This window comes from Culex pipiens, chromosome 1 (genome assembly GCF_016801865.2).
Source record: "Culex pipiens pallens isolate TS chromosome 1, TS_CPP_V2, whole genome shotgun sequence".
NCBI lineage: Eukaryota > Metazoa > Arthropoda > Insecta > Diptera > Culicidae > Culex > Culex pipiens.
In genome coordinates, this window is record NC_068937.1 from 27,057,317 (window position 1) to 27,083,328 (window position 26,012).

Consider the following 26,012-nt stretch of genomic DNA (forward strand, 5'->3'; position numbering starts at 1 on the left):
ACCGTTGTCGGTACGAATCCGCTTGATCCGCTCACCTGTCTGGTTCTCCGCAAACGCTTTGAAGTTTTGAAATGCTTCCAGCACCTCAGTCTTCGACTTCAGAAAGCACACGACGGTCTTGCGGCTGGCATCGTCAATGAAGGTCAGAAAGTAGCGTCTGCCTCCGATCGACTCCGTCTCCATCGGGCCGCACAGGTCCGAGTGAACCAGTTCCAGGACTCGCTCCGCTCTCTGCCCTCGCGCGTTGAACGGTTGACGCTGGTGCTTGCCCTCGATGCACGGTACACACTGCAGATCGTCCTTCACGTCAAACTGCGCGCCAGTCGTCATCTCTCGTAATCGCTTCATTCCGCTAGCAGAAAGATGTCCCATCCGGCGATGCCACAGCTCGAACTGGTCGTCTGCTTGCACCAGATTCGCACGAGATCGCTTGGTTTCGGTGAGCTTGTAGAGACCGTCCGTCTCTCGACCAATCGCTACCACCGTGTCACTCGCGTCCAGCACCGCACACGCGTCCTTCGTGAACTCCACACGAAAACCTTTCTTGCACACTTTACTTACAGAAAGCAGGTTAATCGCCAGGTCCGGAACGCACATCACGTCGGTCATCGTCAGGTCCCGGATTTCTCCATCACAGTCAGCTTCCAGCTTGACGGAACCCTTTGCGACGACGGCAACCTCCGCGTTGTTGGCCACATTGATCTTGGCCGACACACTCGATGGGTTCTCCAGGATTGCTTCGTTCCGGCACATGTGAGTTGTCGCTCCGGAATCGATGATCCAGTCACCACCGGCTCCTGCCGGTGACTCCACCGCGTTGAACGCAGCAAAGAACGAAGTCGCATTCCCCTTGTGGTTACCAGACTTCTCCTTGCTCTTCGCGCTCGTCCCGTTCGTGCACTCCGACGCGTAGTGTCCCATCTTCTTGCAACGGAAACACTTGACGTCAGACTTCTCGACGGGTTTCTTGAACTTCTGCTGCCGCTGCTTGCTGTAGAAAGCGCCCTCGCTCTCGCTCGAGCTCGATCCAGCCTCGACCTTCACCTCCTGCATGATCGTGGCCTTCACCTTCTCCGCCGTCAGCTTGACCCCGGACGACTCCAGTCCGAGAATCATCGGCGCGTACTTCTTGGGCAGACCTTTCAGCAGCAAACTCGACACCCAATCATCGTCAACCTTGAAGCCGACTTCCGCCAGCTGGTTGCAGGTCACCATGACCTCGCTTACATGCTCCTGGGTCGACTGGCAGATGATCTCCTCCACCTTCTCAGCTCCCACCAACCGAATCCCGGTCAGTTTTCTCAGGAGACCGATCCTCCGGGTGGAACCGCTGTCCTCGAACGTGTTGCGTAAGATGTCCCAAGCTTCCCTTGCCGTTGCCGCATTCTGGACCATGCCACGTAGGCCCCGGTCCATGCTGAGGCAGATAGTCGCCAGTGCTTGCTCCGAGGTATCCGCGTCCACTTCCGGTTCTCCTTCTACAGGATCCCGTACAGCGCGCCAGGTCCGTTCCTTGATTAGGACCATCTTCGTGGCAAACGCCCAGGAGTTGTAGTTCTCCGAACCACGCAGCACCTCCTTCACTGGCAGCGAAACGGAACTTCCAGGTAGCCTTTGACCGCCAGGTTGAACCACCGCCACGCCTCGTCCAGCGCCAGGAACTCGGACTTCTTCATCGGCCATCGTTTCAGGACAAAACTTCTTCCAAATTCTTCAGTGAACTTCTTGAGTGAAAATTTTCTTCCAAACTGTTATTTTCTCCAAACAGCCGTTGCTACGGACTGTCTGGGCCCATAACCTAAAGGCAGTAGGTCTTGTAGGTTCGAGTGATAGACAACGAATGAATAGTTTTATTGCTGCACTCCAAGTCATAGCCTATTCTAATTAATAATTAATTCAACGGTTGCTTCGCCAACACCATGTCTCGTAGTTTTCGTATCCGAGCCGCTTAAAGTCCATCTTCCCCTTCTTCATGTTTCAGCAGAACGATGACTTAACCTAACTTTTCCGGATCAACTGCTGCGAATCCGTTTCGCCGTTTCCCTCACCTGGGCCCATAACCTATTGGCCACCGGCCAGATTACGCAGCAAAGTGGCCACAGGAATCTTACTCGAGCGTGGGAAAAAGGGAAAAAACGGGTGTTTACTCCGAGAGCAAAAAACAGAAGTGTGCTTTTTATTTGACAGTACGATGCAGATAGAAATATAAACAAACCAAGAGCGTGTACATAGGTGAACACAGTTTTTCCTACACTGATGTGTTTGTGTTTAGCCGTTTAGCGCAAAGTGACGTCATTCTACCAACAAAAGTGACAGTTTTTTTAGTTAGATTTGACCAACCAACGGGGTACAAACTAAAAAAAACTTTCTTGTAGAACTTGTAGCGTTTCGTTGGAGCGATACAGCTGTTCCATGTCCTGGCACTCCAACTCTTCCAAGCGACGCTTCTCATCCCGGAAGAGAGATGGATTTGCTGTCTTCGCAACTGTTTGTACGACTCCTTGTTCCCACGGGTGTTATGCAGCAGGCACTTGTCCCGCGCTGCTTTCTTCCCAAATCGGTCGGATTTTGAATTCAAACTACAAATAATACGCAAAATACGTAACGTAACGTGTTCATTTATTCCTCACGTTCTCAATAGTCATACAACAAAGAAAATTGGTCATATTGCTTTCGGAAATCAACAAATCGCGTACATCGCGATAACTTAAGAATTCAACTCATGTTTGAAAATAATAAAAATAAAAACTCGCACTTCGTCATCCCCGCTAATCCGCGTCCTCGCTCTCGTCAATAAACTCCTCAAACTCCACCCGGTACACCAGGCCCGGTTCCCGCTCGACGTCCGCGTACTGTCCGGCGGAGTACAGCTGATTCGTCCGGCTCCAGATCCACACCTGCCGGCTCCGGAAGCTGCGCTCGAAGCTCAACACTCGACCCGCCTCCTGCGAGTGCCGCACGAAGAGCAGCGCGCGCGGAATGTAGAAGCGGTGGGTTTCGCGCGGGTCGAACCGCTCGACGGCACACCCGATCACCTTGGTTCCGCTTTCGAGCGTGTAGATTGTGACGTTCGCGAAGAAGTGCTCCATCTCGGCGAGCGCGTACAGCTGCTTGGCCCGGACGGGGATCGGCCGGACCGGGTTGGTGCTGAGGTGGCACAGCGGCCGGTTCAGCGCGGTGGCGAACTTGGCGCAGAGGGCACTGCGCTTGGCCAGCGGCAGGGCGCGGACGTCGACGCCCCCGAGGACGATGGCGTCGATGATGTGGAGCGCGTACACGCGCGTTTCGCGGTTGTTCTGTGGAGGGAAGAGAAGAATTTAGATTGAAGTCCGTAATAGAAGAGAGGGAAATGGATTCTTTTTGTTTAAGATTAACCTGTTGGTGGGTGTCCTTGCTAGATTTGATTTTTTTAAACTGATTATTAATATTGCCATTATCACCTAAACGGAAATGTAAATATGTCATTTTCACGTGTATGGGAGCGTTCTTTTATTACGTAACGCGAAAAATCGGACTTTTAGACCCCCTCCCCCCCCCTCGTAACAAAATTTCCATACAAATTTTAAAAATTTTGTATGGAGCGTAACACGGCCTCCGACCCCCCCTCCCCCCCCTACTGCGTTACGTAATAAAAGAACGCTCCCTATACAAGTTTGTCCCCAGGACAAACAAACATACCGATTTAGTCAGACATCACTTTAACCAGGTGTGGCATCGGAAAGTTCATCTCTAATATGGGTTTTCCTAACACGGACGTAAACTTCAAGTAGCTTAATTCGCCTCTTGTAATTTATAGATTATTCTGGAAAGAGGCAACAGTTTTGGAATCTTTTTGATTCATGAAGATGAAAGACGATACATCCCATCTTCTATCTCGGAACGTGCTATTCAAGTATCTAGAGTTCTTCGTCATGATGGTTTTCCTTATAGCATTAACACTTTTTTAGCAGAGACACCCACCAACACCTTCATCCTCCATTGCAGTGACACAAACCAAAGAAAGTAACACTACCTTGACTTGAATCTCCTCGACGATCTCGCCGTACAGCACCGTTCGCGGCGACAGAATCAGCTGGTACTCCTTGATTTGGCGCCACTCGGACTTTTTCTTGTCGTAGAAGAACACATTTCCGTTGCCCTTGCTCACGAACATGGTGCGGATGTTTTTGCCCTTGTCGGCGGACACGTCCAGCGCCACGAAGCTCCAGTCGTGCGGTGAGCCGAAGGTCTGCCGCAGCGGACGACTGCCGTTCAGGATGTTTCCGGACGAGCGGAACAGTTCGAGCGTTTTGGCGTCCACGAATTGGGCGGCGTATTCCGGGGCCGGCTTGGTCCGGGCGTCCGCGGTCGGTGCGAGCGCCGATTTGTGGTCCAACTTCCAGAAGCGCCACAGCGTTTCCTGCACAAAGTCATGGTCGACGGGTTTTGGGCGGTAGCCGGGCTGCAGGGCGTCGATGAGCGCCTTTAGACCGTCGATCTGGCGGCTGGCCAGCTTGTCGTTGGAGTTTCGAATAAAGTGACAGAAATCCGCGTCGTTTTGGATGAGATCCTCCGCCACCAGCTGCAGGATGTCGTAGTCCTGGTTGGACTCGCACATGTCCTGGCTGTTCTCCCACATGACCTTGTTGACCGAAAACAGGAACTCGCCCATGTCCGGGCACTTGTTGAGGCGCTTCTGGCACACGACGTAACGCTCGGAATTGGCCGGCCGGGAAGTGCACGGTTTCAGAATCGAAACCTTCGCGTACATCCGGGTCAGGATGAAGATCAGACCCACGCTGAACGGCGTGTACAAATCGAACACCTTGATGATCGCATTTCCCCCGGGACGGATCACGGTCACGGCCAGCATGACCAGCACCAGGTACAGCTGCTTCGAGATGACCTCCTGGCAATTATTCTTCAGCAGGAATCCACCGTCGCACACGAGCAGATGAACCCCGTCTTGCCCAGTGTGTGCCATCACGTAATCGATGAACCCCCGGATATTCCCCGGATCGAACAGATTCCCATCATCATTCGCGCCGTAAAACGGATCCAACGTCTCCGGCGAAACCGCCCGAAAGTACTCCGGCTGAAACTCGTAATCGCCGTACGTGGTAAATCCGAACCCACGCGCCTTCCAGCCGCCGTTCCGCCACAGAATGTACTCGCTACATCCCCCGGGACCTCCGAAAACGTCCACAAAGTACATCAGCTCCTCCTCCTCCCCCTCGCCCAACTTACACAACTCCCACCCGAAGGCGGCGTCCACGTTCGCAATCTTGACCGCGGCCCGGTTCATAAACTGCCCGGCCTTAAATTCGAAGAAGTTGCTCCGATTGCGCGCCGTCCGAACCTTCCGGGCGTCCTGCTCGTCCAGCGAGCTGCGCAGCGCGAAAACCTCCCGCACCAGCCGCTCGTCGCAGTAGGCCGTCTCGCGCGTCATGTCCCGCGAGTGGACGCCAAACTGCAGCCAGCTGGCGGCATCCGGCACCGGAAATGGTTCCGTGCTGGCGGAGGAGGAGCAGTCCGCCTCGTACGTGTCGTAGTTCAGCTCCAGCTGGGCCACCCGGGACGTGACCTCCTCGGTTTCCATTGCTTCTGCGCTGGGGGACACTCTTTTCGACTTCGTGGTGGACCACGGAGAGCAAAACTTACCGCAAACAAAACTTTTTTCTCACAAAATAATGCAGGTTGTGTGCTTTGCTTTTGTTCTTCGATGTTTTGACAGCTTTAACGGATTTGTATCGACTTTTCTTGAATTGTTTGGCACACTGATAATCAACATTACACACTGTTCAGTTCACTTTTACACACTTGTATGGGATTTTTCAGTTCAAGTATGATTACACGAAAGTGTGTAATCATACTTGAACTGAAAAATCCCATACAAGTGTGTAAAAGTGAATTGAAAAAAGTGTAATGCTGTTTACCAGTGCAGTGGGCTGTCGATAAAAGAAAATGTTACACACTCATTCAGTTTTAATGCATGCACTCAAAATCGGAAGTACCCCTCAAAATAGGGTCTCTACTCAAAAAGGGTTTGTTTTCCTGTTTTCCTTGTGTTGGTAGATAAAGGGTAGAATGAACCCTTTTTGACGGTTACTTCTGGTTTTGAGTGTATATTTTGCTTTCAATAGAGGTTTCTACGTGCGCATGTATTGCGTGTGCGTACACGAACAAGATTGAGGTTAAATTTTGTCCGGCCAGCAAAATCCAATGGTGCGCTAGTGTGCGTATACGAAACGTCATAATACCCCGTTCGCACGGGCGAGTTATAGCCGGTTATAAGACCAAAAGTGGTTATAACTCTTAAAACCGGCTATAACTCTGGTTTTGCCCATACAACGAGCTGTCAGATTAAAACCGGTTATAAGAGTTATAACCAAGTTAAAACTGCTCGAAAAGTGGATTCGAGTGCTTAAAACTCAAAGTAGGCTTTGGAAAAAGTTGCAAAAGTTTTGACATTGACAAGAATAGAACAACTTATTTTTCTGTTGATTCGTAAAAATACGCCAGCGTATCGGAACGTCCCAATTCCATGGAGCGGACGGAGTACGGTGACAAGGAACTTGGAATTGAACTCGGGATCGAAAGAATTTGGTTTGAATTTTTAGTTTTTTGGCTGAGATAATCAATTTGGAAGCATTTTCTTGATTCGATACGCACTTGCAGATTTCACCCTGGAATTCATTGATATTGCTCGCGGATTCAGCTCAAAACCATTCTGGAGTCTGGACGATCGCTTTGTGTATGTCGCTGATTGGCAAAACGTGTTGACTGTCTATGATTCTCAACAAAGACCAGCACCTGAATCTTGAGGTTGGCGTTTCCTGGTGCGCCTCGCGCGGTCCGATGACTTGAGGATTTTACGCAACCTGACAGGAATGACTGGGTCCTCTGGCTCACGTGCTTAAGTGAGGTACGCTACGTACTTGATGTTCTGCTGCTCGGCGGATGGACGCCGACGCAGACAACGCTGCCGGCCGATTCTCGCGATCACGTGTGCTGATTTGCTACTGTTGCTTCTGGGCAGACTCTCAGGCCGCTTGGCATAAGCGCTGCGCGTGTGCAGAACTCCAACGCTGGTCGTACTTCGCTGGGACACGTGGCAATCGAGCTTGGCATTTCCAGACGTCGGTGAGGTCCACTAGCTAGGAGATTTGATGCGTCTCTTACGAACGACTCACCTGCCGATCACTGTCAGAGTGCTCGCCAGCGATGCAGGTTGGAAACGGCAGGGTAAAATGGCGTTAGTGCGTCGAGCTATAGTTGCCGACCACGTGTAGCGAGTCAATCGCCGGATGGGTTGGAAAGTCGATGGTGGTCCAGTGGCTCAAGATCGAAAACAAACACTTCTACAGACGATACCACGTGGCCGTGGGGACGGCTCAGCGGACCACCAATGCAGGTTTCTCGTCGACGATCCCGTCCTATGGTTTGGAGGGGATGGTGTGGTCTTGTCTTACACCAGCCAAAGAAGCAACGCCAAAAGTCGTCCTGGTGTCGGCATTTTCGATCAGGTTCAAAACGATGCCCCTTAAGTACTACAAACCGTGCTAATGGTCAAATGTTCCTGTCACTTGGACGTGCTCAAGATGGATCTTTGCCCGTTTAAATCGGAACAGGCGTTCTTTTACGGCTCGCAAACCTACAACGTGTGTGTCCCGCTAGTTCTGCTGTTCCGGATGCGACCCTAGCTGGTGAACGGAAAAAAATAAAGCAAAGAGATCACCATGAGAGACACATCACGGGTACCCGGCCCTGGAAGTGTTATTAGGCCTGTGCAAGGACCTGTTGAATTTATACGGAGTGAAGGCCAGCTTTTATTTGATTTGTTGACTACGTTCCTGTTTCGTTGATTTGGATGCATGTTCTTTTAAAATTCTATAATAAAAGATGATTGGGGGCTGAATGCGGGGAGGGGGTCTAAGATGAATTATTTCGCAATGCTGTTTAGGGTGACTCAAAAATCTTGACTGAGCCACAAGAAGCGCCAGAAGCGCAGTCGTCTTTGAACATTAGATTAGAGGGTCCTTTTGGTGAATTTTGATCACGGGGGTACAGCTGGTGAGGTGCATCATTTTCTTGTTAAGATCTCGCAAGTGTCCTTTCGCATCATCCTCAAGGTTACGCTCTAAATTCTTCAACGTCTGTTTTTGGTTCGGCGCAGTACTTCGATGGACATCCTGATCGGGGCTAGGGAATTCCTGTAATCCTAACAAATTAGAAAGGCAATTCTAGTAAAGCACATTGTTCGTTACATTCAATCTTGGTCATTAACAGCCGGTAGGGTCGACGTAGAACACGTGTTCGTTGTTGTCTCACTCGCCCCAGTTCTTCTATGCAGATGCTCTCAGGGATGTCCTGCGAAGGAATTTAAATCTGGCTCCAGCAGATCATAAATGTTGAGTAAAATCCATGACGGAACTACTAAATAAATCTACCTCGTGGAAATTTACATCTAATAAAAAATGACGCCTTTGCGCAATTCCGTAAAAAAAATCGCATTTAGCCGACGGGGTTTCCGGAGATTTTTGGGGTTAGCAATCTAATCGTCTAATCGTATCATTGTACGTATGGAAAATGTGCACCCTATTCTCCCATCTTTTTTGTATGAAGCGTAGATTATCCCGCCAAATCCCCCCCTCCCCCCCCCCGTCCCCTTGAACTATTCTCAGACTTTATTGAACTTTTTCATGCGACCTGTATAAATTTCATCGGTTGGTTTTTTCGAGTCCCATCATGGCCAGGTGCTGATGTTCAGACGGACTATGTTTCTGGATATTTAAAAAAAATCGGAGCCTGATCAGCTCCTCAACAACTTTCATTAGCTCCAGCAGGGACCTGCTTCAACTCAGCCTCAATTTTCAACTCTAGAAGAAAGACCTCTTCCATGTCCTCATCGTAATCCTTCCAGGCGGATCATCACGCGGGCATGATGGTAGAACTTGACCTTTTGTATGTAATCAGCCTCGTCCTTCACTTTGACCATCTGCAGCTTACGTGCCACCTTCCGGACTTTGCTGTTCGTATACATGACGCGTCAGCAATCGTAACCTCAAGTTAGATGTCAGCATCATGGCGCGACCTTTCGAGCGGACAAGGGGGCGTCTGTTGAGTCGGGGATAACTCCGAAGATTTAGTTTTCCGGAAGCATCTTTATAGAAAACAGCAGACCAGCTCCAACCGGAAGACGATCAAAAATAAATTCTGTAAATGAACTTAGTCAAAGCAAATCAAACTTATAAAAAATTGATTTTAAAATACCTGCCATCCTGCCCAAATCCAGAAGCGAAAAAAAGCAAAAAAAAAAAAAATACTCCGGCCTTACCGGATAGAGTGCCATCATTTGGTCAAGTTCCGCATCACCGTAAAAAATAAAAATAAATGACAACACTAAATAATCACAGCTTGCTGTGATCTGTCAAAATAGTTAAAACCGTTAAAACCTTTCGGGCCCGTGCGAACGGTTTGGTTTTAACTTGGTTATAACTTATAACCATTTCGTTAAAACCGGCTATAACTCGCCCGTGCGAACGGGGTATAAAGCTCTATGAAAAATAAATTTTAAGGGATTGCAAAAATCCTAGTCAAACTTTGTCGAAAGTATTTTGTAGCCAGTAATTTCAAGCAAAACATTGTAAAAGGTCCTTAGTCGATTATCAAAACATTGAGAAAAATCAAATTGAAGTTTGGGAACAGTTTTTCAAATCCTATTTCAAGAGAATTAAGATTATTTAACTGATTATCCACTTAAATGGTGGAAAACTATTACGACTACGTTGTCTTGTACTTATAATTACCAAAAAATATATTTTATTCGAGAAAATTGATGAAAAAGCAACATAGGCCCAGAAAAAATATTTTGCCCCGTGGGGAGAGAGTTGGCCCTTTGCGTTTTAAGTCCTTTGAAAACAGTGAAAGGTTCACTTTCCATGTTGGCCCCTGGCCAAACACGATGTCAAATTGTTTTTGTTGATGCTTTGTTTGTTTGGGCCGGCGCCAAAACAGACCTAACCAAAACAAATGTTTGGCCTTTGGCGAATCGAATATTATTTTTCGGTGTTTTGAATAGTTTTTTGAAGATTTTAGTCGTGGTTTCGTGTTATTTTATGCCAAAAAGATCATCTGAAGCCCAACTTAGTGGGTGAGATGTTGGGTGTTGATTGTATTTTTTCGTGTCCAGCAAAGATTGTTCCCGAAGAAACAGAAAGAAATTTTCGAAACTTAGGTAAGTCTGAATTCCCTGATGACGAAGCCGAATTTTAGAAGGAGTTTTGAAAAGTTACGGAGGCGACGTGACCAAGCTATCTGGAACCGTTTTCATGGACAGATTTGCTGAGGGACCAACGAACGGTTGGTGGTCGCCGCCGCTCTGGATCGATGCTCTGGCAACGAAACGGACGCAGAGTTGTCGTTCGAGTCGTAGGCGGTCTTCGGTGTTTGACAAAATTGCCGGGTGTTACGGACGTCGTCGGCGTTTCTGTCGCCTGTTACACGTCGTTGCTGCCGAAGCGGGGCTGATGGTGACGCCCGTCGGCGACTTGCGATCTGTGCACGGCCGCAAGTGTGAAAGAGTTGAAAAGCGGGAATATGAAATTTTGCCCGTACCGAGACGAAGTGTTCGAAATGCTGCTGTGGCTACTACCCGGACGTCTTCTTCTTTCGCCAACATTTTCACATCCCCTGCTGCTTCCGTCGGTGGACGAAGCCGAGACATGCCATTCCCCCCAGGATTCGCTGGACTTCCAAGCGGGCTGCGGGGACCGTTCGTCGTTCAATTCCACGAATTTGAAACAAAGGACCAAACATTGTTTTTATTTTTGTTTTGAAACGACACTGTGTTTGTCCTTGGACCTAACACAATTTCAAAACAAAACAACTCAATTTCCATATTGGTCCTTTGATGAATAGGGTCTATGTGGAAATTGAAAACAAACTAGGGGAGATGGGGGTAAGACGGCCACCCTAAGGTAAAAACTCATTTCAAATCAAAATAAACCATTATTTTCAATCCCAACTTAGTACAGATCCTAGTTGGAAGTCACATCTAAAGAAATTACCTAACTTGTGTCTCTAAAATAAACTTTTCTTTACTTTTTATTGATTTAAAAAAAATGTGCTTTTTCGATCCTTCCTCCTCTTGCGGGGGTAAGACGGCCAGCGTATTTTGCAACTTAGATAACTATGATAAAAATTCATAAAAATCTAATGTTTGTATCTAATACTGTGAGGGACATTATCACCATGACGGCGAAATGAAAAGCTTTTAGTAATATGCTTTAAAATGTTTTTAAAACAGTTTATATTCAAAGAACTTTTTTCAAATGATAAATATTACGACACACTGGTGATTACGGCATTTTTTTCTTAATTATCAAAATTTTGTTTACAAACCACTATTTAGTTTTGCAAAAAGTGGCTCAAAGTAACTTATTTAGCCTAAGGTACAATATCATTAGATATTTGGGTAACTTTTATCATGTTTAGTAGTAAAACAAGCGCATGGCCGTCTTACCCCGCCTGGCCGTCTTACCCCCACCTCCCCTAGATATCATTAACTTTGGCCTTTTGCAAAACTGACTTTTTTCACATAAAAATTAACTTTTTAAGCTTTTCTCGAAATGCAGTGATAGTTTACAACTAAATGCATCGTTTGCAGTAAAAATCCCGTTTGTTTACAGTTTTGACTTGGGACCTTTTACAATGTTTTGCTTGATTTATGGGATAAATCGAGGGGAATGACACACTCCCGAGATGAGCCCACGATTTAGCCGCGATTCGCACAATCGCTCGTGATGGAATCGATATTTATTCTGCATCATCGTCGGCTGCCACAGTGGAATTTTCAGCAGCACCAATTAAGAATGTCAAATTTGATGTCAAATCAGTTTTTAGGTTGATTTGTGTGGAATAAGACGTGTTGTTTTTTTTTGTTTTTATTATGAAAAGTCCCAGATCACAACAACTTGTGGTTCATAATCCGGACGACAAAAAGAACTCAAAAGTTCTTTTTTTCTCAAATTTGTTTGGTGTAATTTTTCGCAAAGCCCTATGTAAATTTTTATGTACAACGGTAAAAAACACGATTAAATACCATTTCTGATCACTTTTTTTCATTTTAATGCAAAATTTTTTTTTGACAGGACAACATTTTTTCTATGGATCAACTATGGTCCCCTTGGAACGAGCTGTCAAGTAGTAGCTTTTCTGTCAAGAAGGACCGCGAGGTTAATTTTTCAAAATTGATTTAAAAATCCATTTTAAACTCTTTGTGGTCGTACAAAGGGTCATTGTACTCAGAAAAATAAGCTTTATCGCTGTAAACAATAATATCAGCAATCTAAGCTTCATTTTAGGACCCAATTTTCAGTGTAATGTATGGTGTGCACTTCGGAAGAAACCGGTCAAGAAAAATTTCAAATGGGTGTAGAGAATAAGACGAGGATAGTCAATATAGCAAAACAACTAAATAAAACGAAATATTCGATGCAAAATAAATGCTACATATAAGCATGGCCGTTTGAAATGTTAGAGTCGATACTCGACGCTTGTTGATTGCTGAGTGAACTGGGCCAGCAACGTGTGAGTGACCGTTTGAGTGTGAGTGCCTCACGCTTGTCTGCTGCGCAACGCGAAGCGTCGTTGAGAAAAAAGAGCGACAAGCAAAGTCATCGATTGCTGCGATGCACACGAGAGAGTCGCTTGTGTGTGTGCGCTCTTGGAATGATCGTGGCCGAGCCAGGTCTTCAGTTTGGTTTGTAAATTTGCTGTGGATGGTCGTTTGACGACATTTCAGTTTCCATCTTCAAGATGGCTGAATAAAATAGAAAAAGGACTGTTTACTACAATGGGCAGCAATGGGAGCGAAAGCAAGCCAGAGATGGTGAAGAAAAGCCCCAAGAAAACGTTCCCTCTCTTTTGTTCTGCCGTTCGTAAAGCTGTTTCTTGACCCCCTTTCTTTCGAAGAGCATACCGGCCCTAAGAACACTGCCCTTACACCTACATCTCACCCTTGCTCTGAGTCAGTACGAGCAGCACGCTAGAACACGCTTTGAGTGTTCGTGCCAGGCTTGCACACCTTCTTTTCCGGTTACGCATTTTAACTCGGCCGGGTGTGGTACATTAAGTACGGTTTGATGTAGGGGAGATGGGGGTAAGACGGCCACCCTAAGGTAAAAACTCATTTCAAATCAAAATAAACCATTATTTTCAACCCCAACTTAGTACAGATCCTAGTTGGAAGTCACATCTAAAGAAATTGCCTAACTTGTGTCTCTAAAATAAACTTTTCTTTACTTTTTATTGATTTAAAAAAAATGTGCTTTTTCGATCCTTCCTCCTCTTGCGGGGGTAAGACGGCCACCGTATTTTGCAACTTAGATAACTATGATAAAAATTCATAAAAATCTAATGTTTGTATCTAATACTGTGAGGGACATTATCACCATGACGGCGAAATGAAAAGCTTTTAGTAATATGCTTTAAAATGTTTTTAAAACAGTTTATATTCAAAGAACTTTTTTCAAATGATAAATATTACGACACACTGGTGATTACGGCATTTTTTTCTTAATTATCAAAATTTTGTTTACAAACCACTATTTAGTTTTGCAAAAAGTGGCTCAAAGTAACTTATTTAGCCTAAGGTACAATATCATTAGATATTTGGGTAACTTTTATCATGTTTAGTAGTAAAACAAGCGCATGGCCGTCTTACCCCGCCTGGCCGTCTTACCCCCACCTCCCCTAAGTATAAGCGCCTAACCATTTATAGTGTGCCTATCAACTTTCATTAAAGCAAAAACTGTTTTATTTTTAGTTTGAATTTAAAAATTAATTGTTATTTACTGTGCTTTGTTTTCTCCTTTCCTAGTGTTGAATCGTGTTTATATGTTGCTATTTCTTTTGTCGTGGGGTTTTGTTACAATTTTTGGTCCCAAGCATTTTATAAAAGTTTTTCAAAAGTACAATAGTAATATTTGTGTTAATTCTTTGATCATTCCAACAATTGAGTAAGGGCTCGAACCTCACTTGTTTGAAGAAAAAGGTGAAGATTGAAAACAATGGACAGTGAAACAAATATACTATTTGAAGAATCAATAGTAAAAGAAAGATAGTAATTTATGAACTAGATAAAGAAATTAACATTAGTTAATAAATAGAGGCAACAAACAAGCTTAGATTGTAAATGTTAAGTGCAATTTATAGGGCAGATGAAAAATTATTCACATAGATAAGTAAAGATAAACAAAATTGACATCGCTGCCAAATTAAGGGGTTACATACATGTAAATTGAAAAAAACAGTCAGAGGTTGGTGTCAGCACACACTTAGTTTTATTTATAATCTGTTTTCAGAGCATTAAAATATGCATTTTGATCTATTATCAAAACATTTGTATTTGAAGTTAGCAGTTTCAAAAAACGGGTGCCACGATATCTCAACACTGCCTTGACCAAATCGGCTCAAAATTTTGGTAAAGACTCGTTAAACCGGTTCTGTGTGCATGACGAAGGCCGATTTTCAAAAAGATTATTGTAAAAAAAGATAAAAATATTTTCGCGTTTTTCATATAAAAAATCGTCAGTTTTTGATTTTTGTATTTTTTAAAAAAGCAAAATTTTTAAATCGGGCTTCGTCATGCACACGGGATATATCTTGGGAGTCTTCACCCTGAATTTCAGCCAATTTGGTCCATCCCAACTCGAGATATCGTGGCACCCATAAATCAACTCGGTGTTTCGAGAAAAACGCTCAGAAAGTTTGACAGTCCGCTTTGCGCACGGCAAAATGTTGAGCTTCAAATCGTCGTTAACTCTGTTTAATCATGAAATATCTTCATGAAACTTTCAGGAGTGATCTAAAATCATCTTTTTAGTGGATACAATAAATTTTCTGTAATATGAAATTTTACGATTTTCTACATGTATGTAGCCCCTTAAGGGAAAACAGACAGTTGGTTACACTTACAGCAGCATCAATTAGTAAATAAGGTGCAAAAGCGTTGAGAAATAAGAGAATCATGAAAGTAAAATCAAAAACAAATGGACGATAATAAACAGAAGGCGTGTTAGAGAATCAGTGAAACATGGTAGATGGTAGATAAAAACGGAAAGAAGAGAAACCCCGTTCTGCGATGCTCAGGTACATCCACAGCAGTTGACTCAACATACTGCGAATCAAAACAATACCGTCTACAATCACAAATTACTTCCCTGTCCCACATTGGCGCGCCCCTTTCTTTTAGCCGTCTCGATTCTGACCCGCGGCGGTCAAAGGTTTACGAGCCGTTTCCACAGGCCACCAGCAAGGTCACACTTTGTCATCATGATGACGAAACCAAGCCAACGTGGAAGTAAGAAAATAGGACACTTGCAAGGAACCAGAGCTATACTGTCTTGATCAAGAATGATCTAACAGGACTACGGACGTAGTCAGTGACGCTCCTTCCAGGATGTTCCTCGCCTGAGCGTCAACTGAAGAGGTATCATCAGCATCATTCGCCCTTGGCCTGCAAATTTGTTTGGTGTAATTTTTAAAAACAAAAACCATTTGAATAAAAATAAGTTTTTAGTCTGTTTGATTTAAATCAAATTATTCAATGATCAACATTTGTTTTGTTCCACTCAGTCGCCAGCCAGCGACAAGTTAAGACGTGTTTTGCTCGTGTTGTCATCTCGCGTGCTTGGAAGTTTTTGACAGATGGAGGTGGAGGAATCCTCCGAGGAGGAAGATTTTCGTCCCGTCCGCGGGAATCGGAAGCGGAAGAAGTCCAACGAGGTCACTGGAATCGGCATCGAAGGAGAAAAAGTTGAGAAGACCCTGCTCAACAACAACAAATTCAGCCCGCTAGCGGATAACAAAAACAACAACAATGCCAGCCCAGCAGGAGGAGGAGACGCCCCGGCGGTTTCACCACCCAGAAAGTCGGCAGGTAAACAAGAGCAACCACCTTTGGTGGTGAAGAGCACCACGGATTTTTACAAGCTCGTGGCAATAGTCGAAAGTTGTAAATTAGGTTTCAAACCGATTTACAAACTAACCCGATTTGGAACCAAGGTGACCTGCTTCTCTGTCAAAGATTTTGACAAGTTGCAAGAGCTACTCTGCCGCTCTAATCTAGTCCGTCCCATATGTATTTTGGTCATTTTTGAGATAAACATAGCAAAAGTATTGTTTTTACATGTACTTTGAGCCAATTTAATAAAAAAGTGATGTTTGTTCTGAAAATTCCAAAATAAAAATCACTTTCGTGCTGTCCCATATGCAAAATAAAGGCAAGTCAGTTCCTTCTAAAGAAATGTCTCATGAATTGATTGAATGAACGTGGAACCATTTAAATATCAAGGACTAAGTTTCTATGAACCCGCAGAACTTGAGTAATGATTATAAGTAGTTCATATTTGCAAGAATATTTATAAATTTTGATGCGTAATATTGCAAACCATTTGTGTTTTTTTCATGCAAGGGACAACCACGAGTAAACAAACTACATACCATTATGAGTAATAATTCCATAAAATAAGTTCTGTTCAATCTTGAATGAATTGCCCTGGTCCTAGTTCTGGAAGAGGTTCTACTTCCGGTAAACGTAGATTGTGGATCACTAAATTTCAACGGTCCAGACGTTGAGACACGCTTTCAAATATCTCTTGCCTCTGTAGTATTTCAGTCTCGTTTATGATTACTTTTTTATAGTTATAAACTTTACTATAAATAAATGAATCTGAAATAAACATAAAATAGCTTAATTTTATACTATTTGTGAAAATTACTTGGAAATTACCCAAACAAACCTTGAAATGACAGTTTAACTTCTGGTAGAATTGTTCAAGCCTACCTTGATATCTTTGACTGACTTGCCTTTATTTATAGAATAATAAAGGCAAGTCAGTTCTAGTATGAAAATAACACAAATTTATCTCTGAATTTTAAGTTTTATGAAACAAATTCATGTTAGAAATATTTGTTGAACTAATATTGAAATAACTGTATAAAAATTTAGCAAAAAAAATTGATTGGAAATGTGAAAAATGGTGCAACATTTTTTGGCCTTCTCACGTCGTTATCTCAGCATCCACTTTTTACATATGGGACGGACTAGATTGGAGCGGCAGTACTCAAGAAGAAGAAAGTGGAATTCTACACCCACGATCGGCGGAGCGAACGAAATCATCGGGTGGTTCTTCGTGGTTTTCCTGATGAACTAAAACCGGACGAGGTCAAGTACCTGCTCAAGAGGGATCTCAAGCTGGACGCGCTGGAGGTGCATGTCATCAAGCGGAAGGAAAAGTCCACCGTGGACGAAACTCCGTACATTGTGGTCTTCCCCAAGGGATACACCAATCTGAAGAAGCTCTCTGCAATGAAAGTTGTGGCAAGCACTATCATCCGGCGGGAGGCCTACCGGAACAAGCGGCCGAACGTGACCCAGTGCAGGAACTGCTTGCAGCTGGGTCATGGAACCAGGTACTGTCACTTGAAAGGCAGGTGCAACAATTGTGGGGGTCCCCACAAGACGGACGAGTGCAAAGTCCAAGAAGCCGAGCCGAAGCGGTGTGCCAACTGCTCTGGAGCCCACGAAGCCATGGACCGCAGCTGCCCTAAGCGTGCGGACTTCATCCGGAGGCGCCAGCAGGCGTCGAAACCGAAACCGCCGGCAAGGAAGGCGGAGAAGCAGAGTCCAGCAGTTCCGGCGTTTACGCCGGCGGAGTTCCCTCCGCTGCCGGGCGCAGTTCCGGACGGAAAATCCAAGGATCGCCCTCGTCCCGCAGGAAGCAGCCAAGGTGCCCCTCGAGACGGTGGAGCCACGGAGAAGGAAACCGGGGAGGTACTCTACAGTTTACAGCTGAGCTGTGGGGGATTTTCTCCGAGTACATCGGCAGGTTCAAGACCTGCAAGACCCGCTTGGACCAAGTAACCCTCGTCTGTTACATGATCTCCAAGTATGGAATTTAAGGATTTTTTTTTGTTATTATATATTGTTTTACTGATCCTCGGTCCCAACCTGGTCACAGCACCTAAAAGGACCTAATAAAAATAAGTTAAGAAAAAAAAATTGTTTTGTTTTTATCTATTTTAGATAACATCGTTTTATAGGCTTTCACATCTTCACTCAAAGAACCCCTGCAGATACTGCATCGTGGTCCGATGGTCCTGTCCACGCTGCTCGATCCCCTTCGCAATGCTCCCACCTTCCCTCGCCACCTGCTGCGCCCTAGCCACCTCCAACTCCGCGTACGTTTCCCCATCCAGCCCGTTCGCCCTCAAATCCTCCTCCCAAAGCACCAGCTCGTAACTGCCGCGGTTATCCTTCCGGGCGGTTCTCCCCCGGATCTGCCGCTCCTCCTTCACGTCCAGCGAGAAGAACGTCTGGATGACGTGTACGCCACCGGCCTTTTCCACCGCCACACTGGACCGGAAGTCGACGCCCCGTCCCATGGCTCGCGTGGCCAACGTGACCGTGCCGGGGACGCCCGCTTGACCGGTTATTTGCGCCTGCTGGGCGCTGTTTTCCGTGAGCACTTGGAGACGGGCCAGCTGGCCGCTGAACTGGGCGCGGAACTCCTCGAGCGTGGCCTCGTCGCGGAAGAAGACGAGGACGGCTCGGGACGTTGACTCGCCGAGGGCAACAAGGACGTGCGTGAAGATCTTGGCCAGCCAGTGGGACTTGGTGGACAGTTTGGTGAAGTTGGTTGATGGGTCGTAGACGAGGCGGGAACAGCCGAAGAAGGACGGCATGAGCGAGGTGCGGTTGATGTCGTAGAGTTGGGAGATGGCGGCTTTTTCGTGGGGATGTAACGCGGTCAGGGTTCCGGTGACGCCCAGGATGAGCGGGTAGGCTTTGGGCAGCATCGCGTACGAGAGCGAACCGCAGGCGACGTTCAGGTAGCCGTAGTTGAATCCGCTCGGACTTACGAACGTGGTGTAGCTTCCTTGCTTGAGGCGGAAATAGTGGAAGATGCAGTAGTACTGTATGAACGTACGGTTCTCGTACTTTTCCTTAACTCTGTGCGTGATGACGCCTTCCGGGCTAAGCTTGTAGTCGCGGTGGTTGGCCGTGTTGGTTTCGACCTCGATGGCATTGGACGCCATCGTTTGCAGATGCTCGTCGAACAGTTCTTTGCAGGTGTACGAGCGTCGTACGTGTTTCGTACCGTCGTAGATTAGCAGGTCAAAGGGCGTAGCTTTGTTACGGAATTCAGCGAAATTGGCTCGTTCCGTGAAGAGGGGCGTTCCAATGAACCTCTGAATAGCGGCCGTTACTTTGTGCGTGTCTCGCAAGTCTCGGGCGTGCACTTCGTTCCAAATTCGCACCTGGATCTCGGCCAAACCCGGCACGTACAGAAAGGAGGCCGGGCAGTACACGTTACCGTAGTACTCTTTGGTGAAGAACACGTCCACTTCGTCCATCAGCAGAACCGAGTTGGCGCGAACCTGTGGCTTGGGCTTCTTCGGTCGTGAACCTCCGCCGTACGACAGGATCATTTCTTGAACGAAGGTTCGAAGCTCCATCCGCTTCCCATCAACCTCAGGCGCTACGACCGCGTTGGCCATATCTTCGAACGTTCCGTACTTTATAACATCGCTCACACCCAGCAGCTTGTAAAACTCCTCAAACTCGCCCCCGTCCCGCTTCACCAAATATTCGTTGTAGCAAGCGATCTGGACAAAATGTCCAGTCAGCGCAAGGACCGCCGCGATCAACGCCAGAATCAGCGACTTTCCCTGGCCGGTGAGAACCTGCGCCAGGTGTTTCGGAACTCCCTTCGCGCCCCCGTATGCGTCCACGCCGAGCAGCTTCAGCACGCACAGGATCTGGACGCAGTGCGGCTTGAAGAACTTGCCGGTGCTGGACACGTCGGTGGAGACCGCGATCGACCAAACGGCCGCCACTCGGGCGAGGATCTGGGGCAGCTCGGTCTGCTTGAACTGCACGGTCCAGTCGCGGAACAGGATCTTTGGGTGGATGAAAAAAGAATGAGTATGAATTTATGAAACAAAATTATAATTTTTAAAATAATGAAAATTTGAGAGTTTTATAAATTTACGAAATTTTAGAAGGTTAAATTTTAGAAACTTAAAATGTTTAGAATTTTAGGAATTTAAGATTTTTATAAAATCAAAAATGTTTAGGAATTCCTGAAAATAAAAAAAAGTAATTTTGGCACCATTCCCAAAAAATAAAAAAAGCTCCTAAAATTCTTAAAATCTTTAAATTTCTTAAAAGTCCTAAAAAATAAAAATAAACTTAAATTCTAAAGTAAGAGAACAGCATCTAATTCCAGCGTGCCTCTAATGTTGGCAGGTCAGAACTTTGACATTCAATTAAAGCTAATTAAAAGCGTTTTCAACTGAAATCGAGTGATAAATAGCTCAATAAGAAGTGAGCAAGCCAGTTTCTATTAAAAGTTTTGCAAAATTAGTTGTTTAAATAGTGAAAATCGGCAAATTGGATGGAGTTAGGAGCGAGTGCTTAACCTGCCAAACACACGAGAATTTCCCCTAAGTAAAGTTATTCATTCCTGAACTAAACTTCAATTGACGTGAGCAGGATACACTCTTTGTTTACACTTCGGCATTAGCCTGCTTTGCTTGTGTTAAAGAAATTCATCAATTTCTTAAAATACAGATATTCCTAAGATATCTTAAATTTCTGAATTTCCAAAAAATCGAAAGATTCCTAAAACTTTTCAAATTCTTTAATTTTAATTGAAAAAAAAATGCAGAATTTCTAAACTTCCAGCATTAAAAAAATGAGTTTTCTAATATTTTAATAATTTCACCTTTTTTTCAAATTATAAAATTGCACAAAAAATATGAAAAATCCTAAAATCTAAGAAATTTTTATGATTTAAAATTTAAAATTTTCCAATATTTTAATCATTTTAAAAAAATAAAATTTTAAAATTACAAAACAAAACTCCTAAAATCACCAAAATTTTTAAAATTCAAAAGTTTTTAAATTCCTGAAAATTAAAATCTGTAAAATTCCCAAAACTTTTTATGTTAAAAAATAATCTAAGGTATATAAAAAGGCCTCTTAAAATTTATTAAAATTTCTAATATTTTTAAATTCTAACCTCCAGAAGTTTCTAAAATTCTAAAAATCTCTGAAATTCCTTAAAACAAAAAAAAAACTCAGATTTAAAAATTTCAGAAATTTATAAAGTTCTAAAAATACAAGAAATTTTCAAATTTTAGAATCAGAAAATTCTAAGAATTTTAATTTTTAGAAATTCTTTGAATTTCTATTTTTTATTTATCAGCTTCAATTTTCGTGAAATTCCACATTTTACAATTATTGAACAAAATTATAAATTTATAAATAATAAAAATTTAAAAAACAAAAGTCAAAAATTCCAAAAACTCTTAGAGTTTATAATTGTTATTTTTTTTAATTCTAAAATCCAGTTTAAGAAATTCTGGAAGTTCCTACAATTTTAAAACCTAAAGTTCCTTAAACTCATAAAATTAATAAAACTCAGAAATACTGGACATAATTTAAATTCCTGAATTTTCAAAAAATCCTGTAGCTCTTTTAGATTTTCCCATCATTGAATAAAGTTAAGTCAAAGTTAAAGTTTTTATTTTTCTAATATTTTAATAATTCCACTAATTTTTAAAATCATAAAGTTACAAAAACTCTTAACATTTCTAAAATCTAAGAAATCTTTAGAACTTCAAAATCCTAAAGTTTTAAAACTCTTAAAAAAATATAAATAATTTCGTATTTTGCGTATAATTTCGCAAAAAATATATATAATTTCAAAAACTTTTAAAATTGAAAAAAAAATTATCTAAAATAACAGAAATAATCGTAAATTAAAAAAAAAAGTCCTAAAATAAACTGCCTATTAATTTTTTTAAAGTTCCTGGATTTTTTTTCCATTCAAACATCCAAAAGTTCCTAAAATTCGTAAAACTCTTAAAATTCACAAAATTTATTTAAAAAAAAACTAAACTTCGTTAATTACCGAAATTTATAAAATTTCATTTTTTAACAATTATTGAACAAAATTCTTAGTTTCTAAATACATAAAATTTAAAAACAAAAGTCAAAAATAAAAAAAAAACTCTTATTTTTTTAATTCTAAAATTTAGTTTTTGGAATCCTGGATATTCCTATACTAAACCCAGGTTTTTTTTCAGATTTCAAGATTATCACGTACTCGGCCTGTTCGCGTAGGTAAATCAGTGAACTGCGCATGGAAGCAATGAGGGTGGTCGTGGATGTGAGCTGATCGGAGTCGGTCCAGCGGGCGCACTCGAGCTGGGCGCGGATGTAGCTGAGAAGGGTTGTGATCGCGTCGATCGTGTAGTGCCGCGGACAGGTCGATCCTTCCGCCATGAGGAACAGCATTTGTTGGAATTTTTGCGGGTTGGTAACCCGGTACGTTTGGTTCGCGGTTCCGCTCCACTTGTTCGCGATCGGTTCGACGAGTTTGAACTCGATCATGCCACTCATCGCCAGCCCCGGAACGGACTTGATCAGCCAGTCGAACGGGACGTCGGTTAACTCGAGAAGGAAGTCGTTCAGCGATCGAAACAGCGAGACTAGCAGGTCGGCGCCGACGTTCTTGCTTAAAGCCACGATCACGATCTTCAGCAGGTCTTTCTTTATCCGTTCCATGCCTTCGTTCTTGGGGGAAATTTGCTCCACGATCTGGCTGCGATTCTTCCAATAGGCGCTGAACACATCGATCAGATCGCGGTAGAAGGTGGTGCACTCCGTCGATCGGAGCATCGTCCTGTTGATGAACTCGAGCTGAGCTTGCAGAATTTGCGCGTCTTCGCCGGAACGTGCCGAGGCCACCAGCGGAAACGTCTGCACGATAAAGCGGGCCGTGTTGAGCGTGATGACCCGAATTGTCTCCAGCTGGGCGTGACTCGCACCGGTCAGGAGCTGGACAAAGTTGCGCACGATTTGCGCGTACAGGGACAGGTCCCAGTCGGCCGGCAGGGCGTCGTCCAGCAGACAAAACCACGCGTAAAACTCGTCGGCAATTCCCGAAGGATTTTCACCCAGCAATTTAAGCAACCTCCGCGGTTGATAGTCAAGTGGTTCTACGTTTCCGATCGCCGCCGGATCAAAATGCTTCAGCAGCCGAAAGATGAAGAGATGCTCCCGGTGAAGGCACCTGGCAAGATCCGTTTTCAACAACATTTCCGCGATTATAACCGGATGCCATCCCTTGGAATCACTCTCCAGCAAGCTGCAGCCGTCGAAGAGTTCCACCATCACCTCTTCCAACCCACGACACAGCGAGAAGAAGATCGGATTGACCGAGATGACGACCCCAGCGTCGTCCCCGATCGACTTCAAGCGATTGGTCCACCGCTCGGCCAGATCCTGCAGCGGCTGCCGGAAAATCTGCCCGCTCAGCGCCTTGTCCAGGTCGTGAAACATTTGCACCGCACCGGGATCGACTCGGAACAGCGTTCCCTGCGGGACGTCCTTCAGCCTGAGGCGCAGAAACTCCGGAGCCCTGTCCAGCAGGGCGGACGCGTGCGTTTCCAACACCTTAGCGCACACCAGTTGCAGCGTGGAGTTCAACTTGCACGTCGCGTCCTCACCCAGCTCAACCGGGTAGTTGTTCAACCAACGGTTACGCCGCTCGCAGGCCAACTCAACCTGGAGCAGATTCCTCGCTTGCCCTCGCAGCTCTTCCGACACACTCAAATTTCCGCCAAGTTGCTGGCAAAGTCCCACAAAATCCAAATCCGACGATTTCCGAACAATTCCGTAAATCTCGCCCGCGTCCACCGCGATCGGTTGCTTCCGCAAACAACTAATCTGCTGCAGCAGCTCGGTCCGAGCGCGATCCCGCACCACCGTAACGTAATCCAGCAGCACTTGGACGATGCAGAGCTGTCGCAGCAGTGCCATCTTCGCCTGCCGGAAGCTCCGGGCCCGGCCCAGCGCCGCCAAATCCGCCAGCCCCACCTTGGCCACGAAGGTGTCGTCGATGGCCAGCAGGCAGCCCAGATTGTGCACCACGATCTCCATGTCGGCGTGGAAAATCCGCGCCGAACAGCCCAGCTGGCCGACCTTCCGCGGGGCCAACGCCTCCACGGCAACGAACTCGTCCTGGCCGTTGGTGTGCCGCACCGTTACGCCCGAGTCGGGTGGTTCCACCTTCAGAACGACGTCCAGGGGGAAGTCTTTCGCTTCCAGGCAATCGTCTTCGATCAGCATCTCGTACTCTTCGACCTCCGCGGCGGCCTCGTGTTTGGTGCGTTTTTGGGGCGGTGGTGACGAGGAGGGCCGTTCCGGGTGCATTTTGGAGTAATGCGTCGGTTATCTGAGAATTTTTTGTGCTCTTATTTGTCGGAATAAAGAAATTTTGGAAGGACTTACCACAATGATTTGAAAAACTTGGAAAATTTATTTCAGTCAAAAATTAAACGTGATTTAAAAAAAAAAGACGCACATTTGGCATTTGGTAAACAAAGAATTATTTACCTAGGCGTACACCCTTACCAAAAATCATGATTTTTTGAGTTCCAAATCCCACTTTTCATACGATTTTTGTAGTTCAGGTACTACAACCATAAAAATGGTTATATGGGTTGAACTGAAAAATTCGTATGAAAAGTGGGATTTGGAACTCAAAAAATCATGATTTTTGGTAAGGGTGTACGCCTAGGTAAATAATTCTTTGTTTACCAAATGCCAAATGTGCGTCTTTTTTTTTAAATCACGTTTAATTTTTGACTAAAATAAATTTCTCAACTTTTTCGAATCACTGTGGTAAGTTCTTCCAAAACTATTTATTTATTTATTTATTTATTTTATCTGTATCTTGTCGAATTCGAAGCCATAGAAAACATTTTAAAAATTATAACAACAGATTTAGGCTTTTTAATCATATTAAAGCATAAATTAATTACTAAATTGTTGAAACTTTCAAATACACTCAACCCCCGGTGGTTGGTCACTTTTTCGTTTGACACTTTTTTAGTTTGTACCCCGTTGGTTGGTCAAAGTCAAACTAAAAAGTGACGAACTGTCACTTTTTACACGGTGCTTACGCACACTATCAAAACAAACGTTTGATAGTGTGTGTGAACTCCGTGTAAAAGGGGTGTCAAACTAAAAAGTGACCCCGTTCGTTTGACAACAGTTGGTGTCAAACCATCGGGGTTTGAGTGTACACTCAAACCCCGATGGTTTGACACCAACTGTTGTCAAACGAACGGGGTCACTTTTTAGTTTGACACCCCTTTTACACGGAGTTCACACACACTACTGAACGTTTGTTTTGATAGTGTGCATGAGCGCCGTGTAAAAAGTGACAGTTCGTCACTTTTTAGTTTGACTTTGACCAACCAACGGGGTACAAACTAAAAAAGTGTCAAACGAAAAAGTGACCAACCACCGGGGGTTGAGTGTACATATACTCAACCCCCGGTGGTTGGTCACTTTTTCGTTTGACACTTTTTTAGTTTGTACCCTGTTGGTTGGTCAAAGTCAAACTAAAAAGTGACGAACTGTCATTCAGCTGCATTCAGCCTAGAAGACCGGCCAACCGCTGGCGTTCTTTTATAATGTAACACAGTAAGGGGGTGGGGTGAGGCCGGTTTGGTTAGGGGGTCGAAGACTTTGTTACACTTGAGAAACCGGATGTGGCCACCGGGGAACATGGAAAACTTGTCCAGAAGACGAAATTGCACTAGACTTGCTAGAGACACTCTATATTCAAATTCAAGAAGTTCTATACGTTGCATGACCAGTTTATACTGTTTCTGTGGCCACCGGAGATCTTAAAACCCGTGTTGAAGTTCTATTCTTACGGATTTTTTTTTATTACATGAATCAGTTTTCGTAAAATTAAACTTGATGAAAATTCAACAAATCTGAATCTTCCGGTGGTCCGTTCTCTGGTTGGCTTTTGTAGTTGGCGTGGAACCATGTTTTTGTAAATGTTTGGGTCCATTTTCCCCGTCGTCTTGCGCCTTTTAGTGCCAACAAAATCAGGCGGCTTAACCTCAGGGCAGCAGGTTCTGCAACGAGGGGGAGC

The 26,012-nt window shown here is 44.6% G+C and overlaps 2 protein-coding genes across 2 annotated transcripts; both read right to left on the reverse strand.

Annotated features, from left to right (window-relative positions):
* Nucleotides 1-2,589: 2,589 nt before the first annotated feature.
* On the reverse strand, nucleotides 2,590-5,642 carry LOC120413355 (cap-specific mRNA (nucleoside-2'-O-)-methyltransferase 1-like). Its single transcript, XM_039574138.2, has 2 exons — nucleotides 4,013-5,642; nucleotides 2,590-3,296 (listed from the first exon to the last, which is right to left on the reverse strand). Exons 1-2 carry the CDS (start codon nucleotides 5,576-5,578, stop codon nucleotides 2,769-2,771), a joined length of 2,094 nt encoding a protein of 697 aa, XP_039430072.1. The 5' UTR covers nucleotides 5,579-5,642; the 3' UTR covers nucleotides 2,590-2,768.
* A 12,457-nt stretch (nucleotides 5,643-18,099) lies between these two features.
* LOC120413327 (uncharacterized) lies at nucleotides 18,100-24,429 on the reverse strand. Its single transcript, XM_052707862.1, has 3 exons — nucleotides 24,350-24,429; nucleotides 22,157-24,293; nucleotides 18,100-19,947 (listed from the first exon to the last, which is right to left on the reverse strand). Exons 2-3 carry the CDS (start codon nucleotides 24,269-24,271, stop codon nucleotides 18,100-18,102), a joined length of 3,963 nt encoding a protein of 1,320 aa, XP_052563822.1. The 5' UTR covers nucleotides 24,272-24,293; nucleotides 24,350-24,429.
* Nucleotides 24,430-26,012: the final 1,583 nt, after the last annotated feature.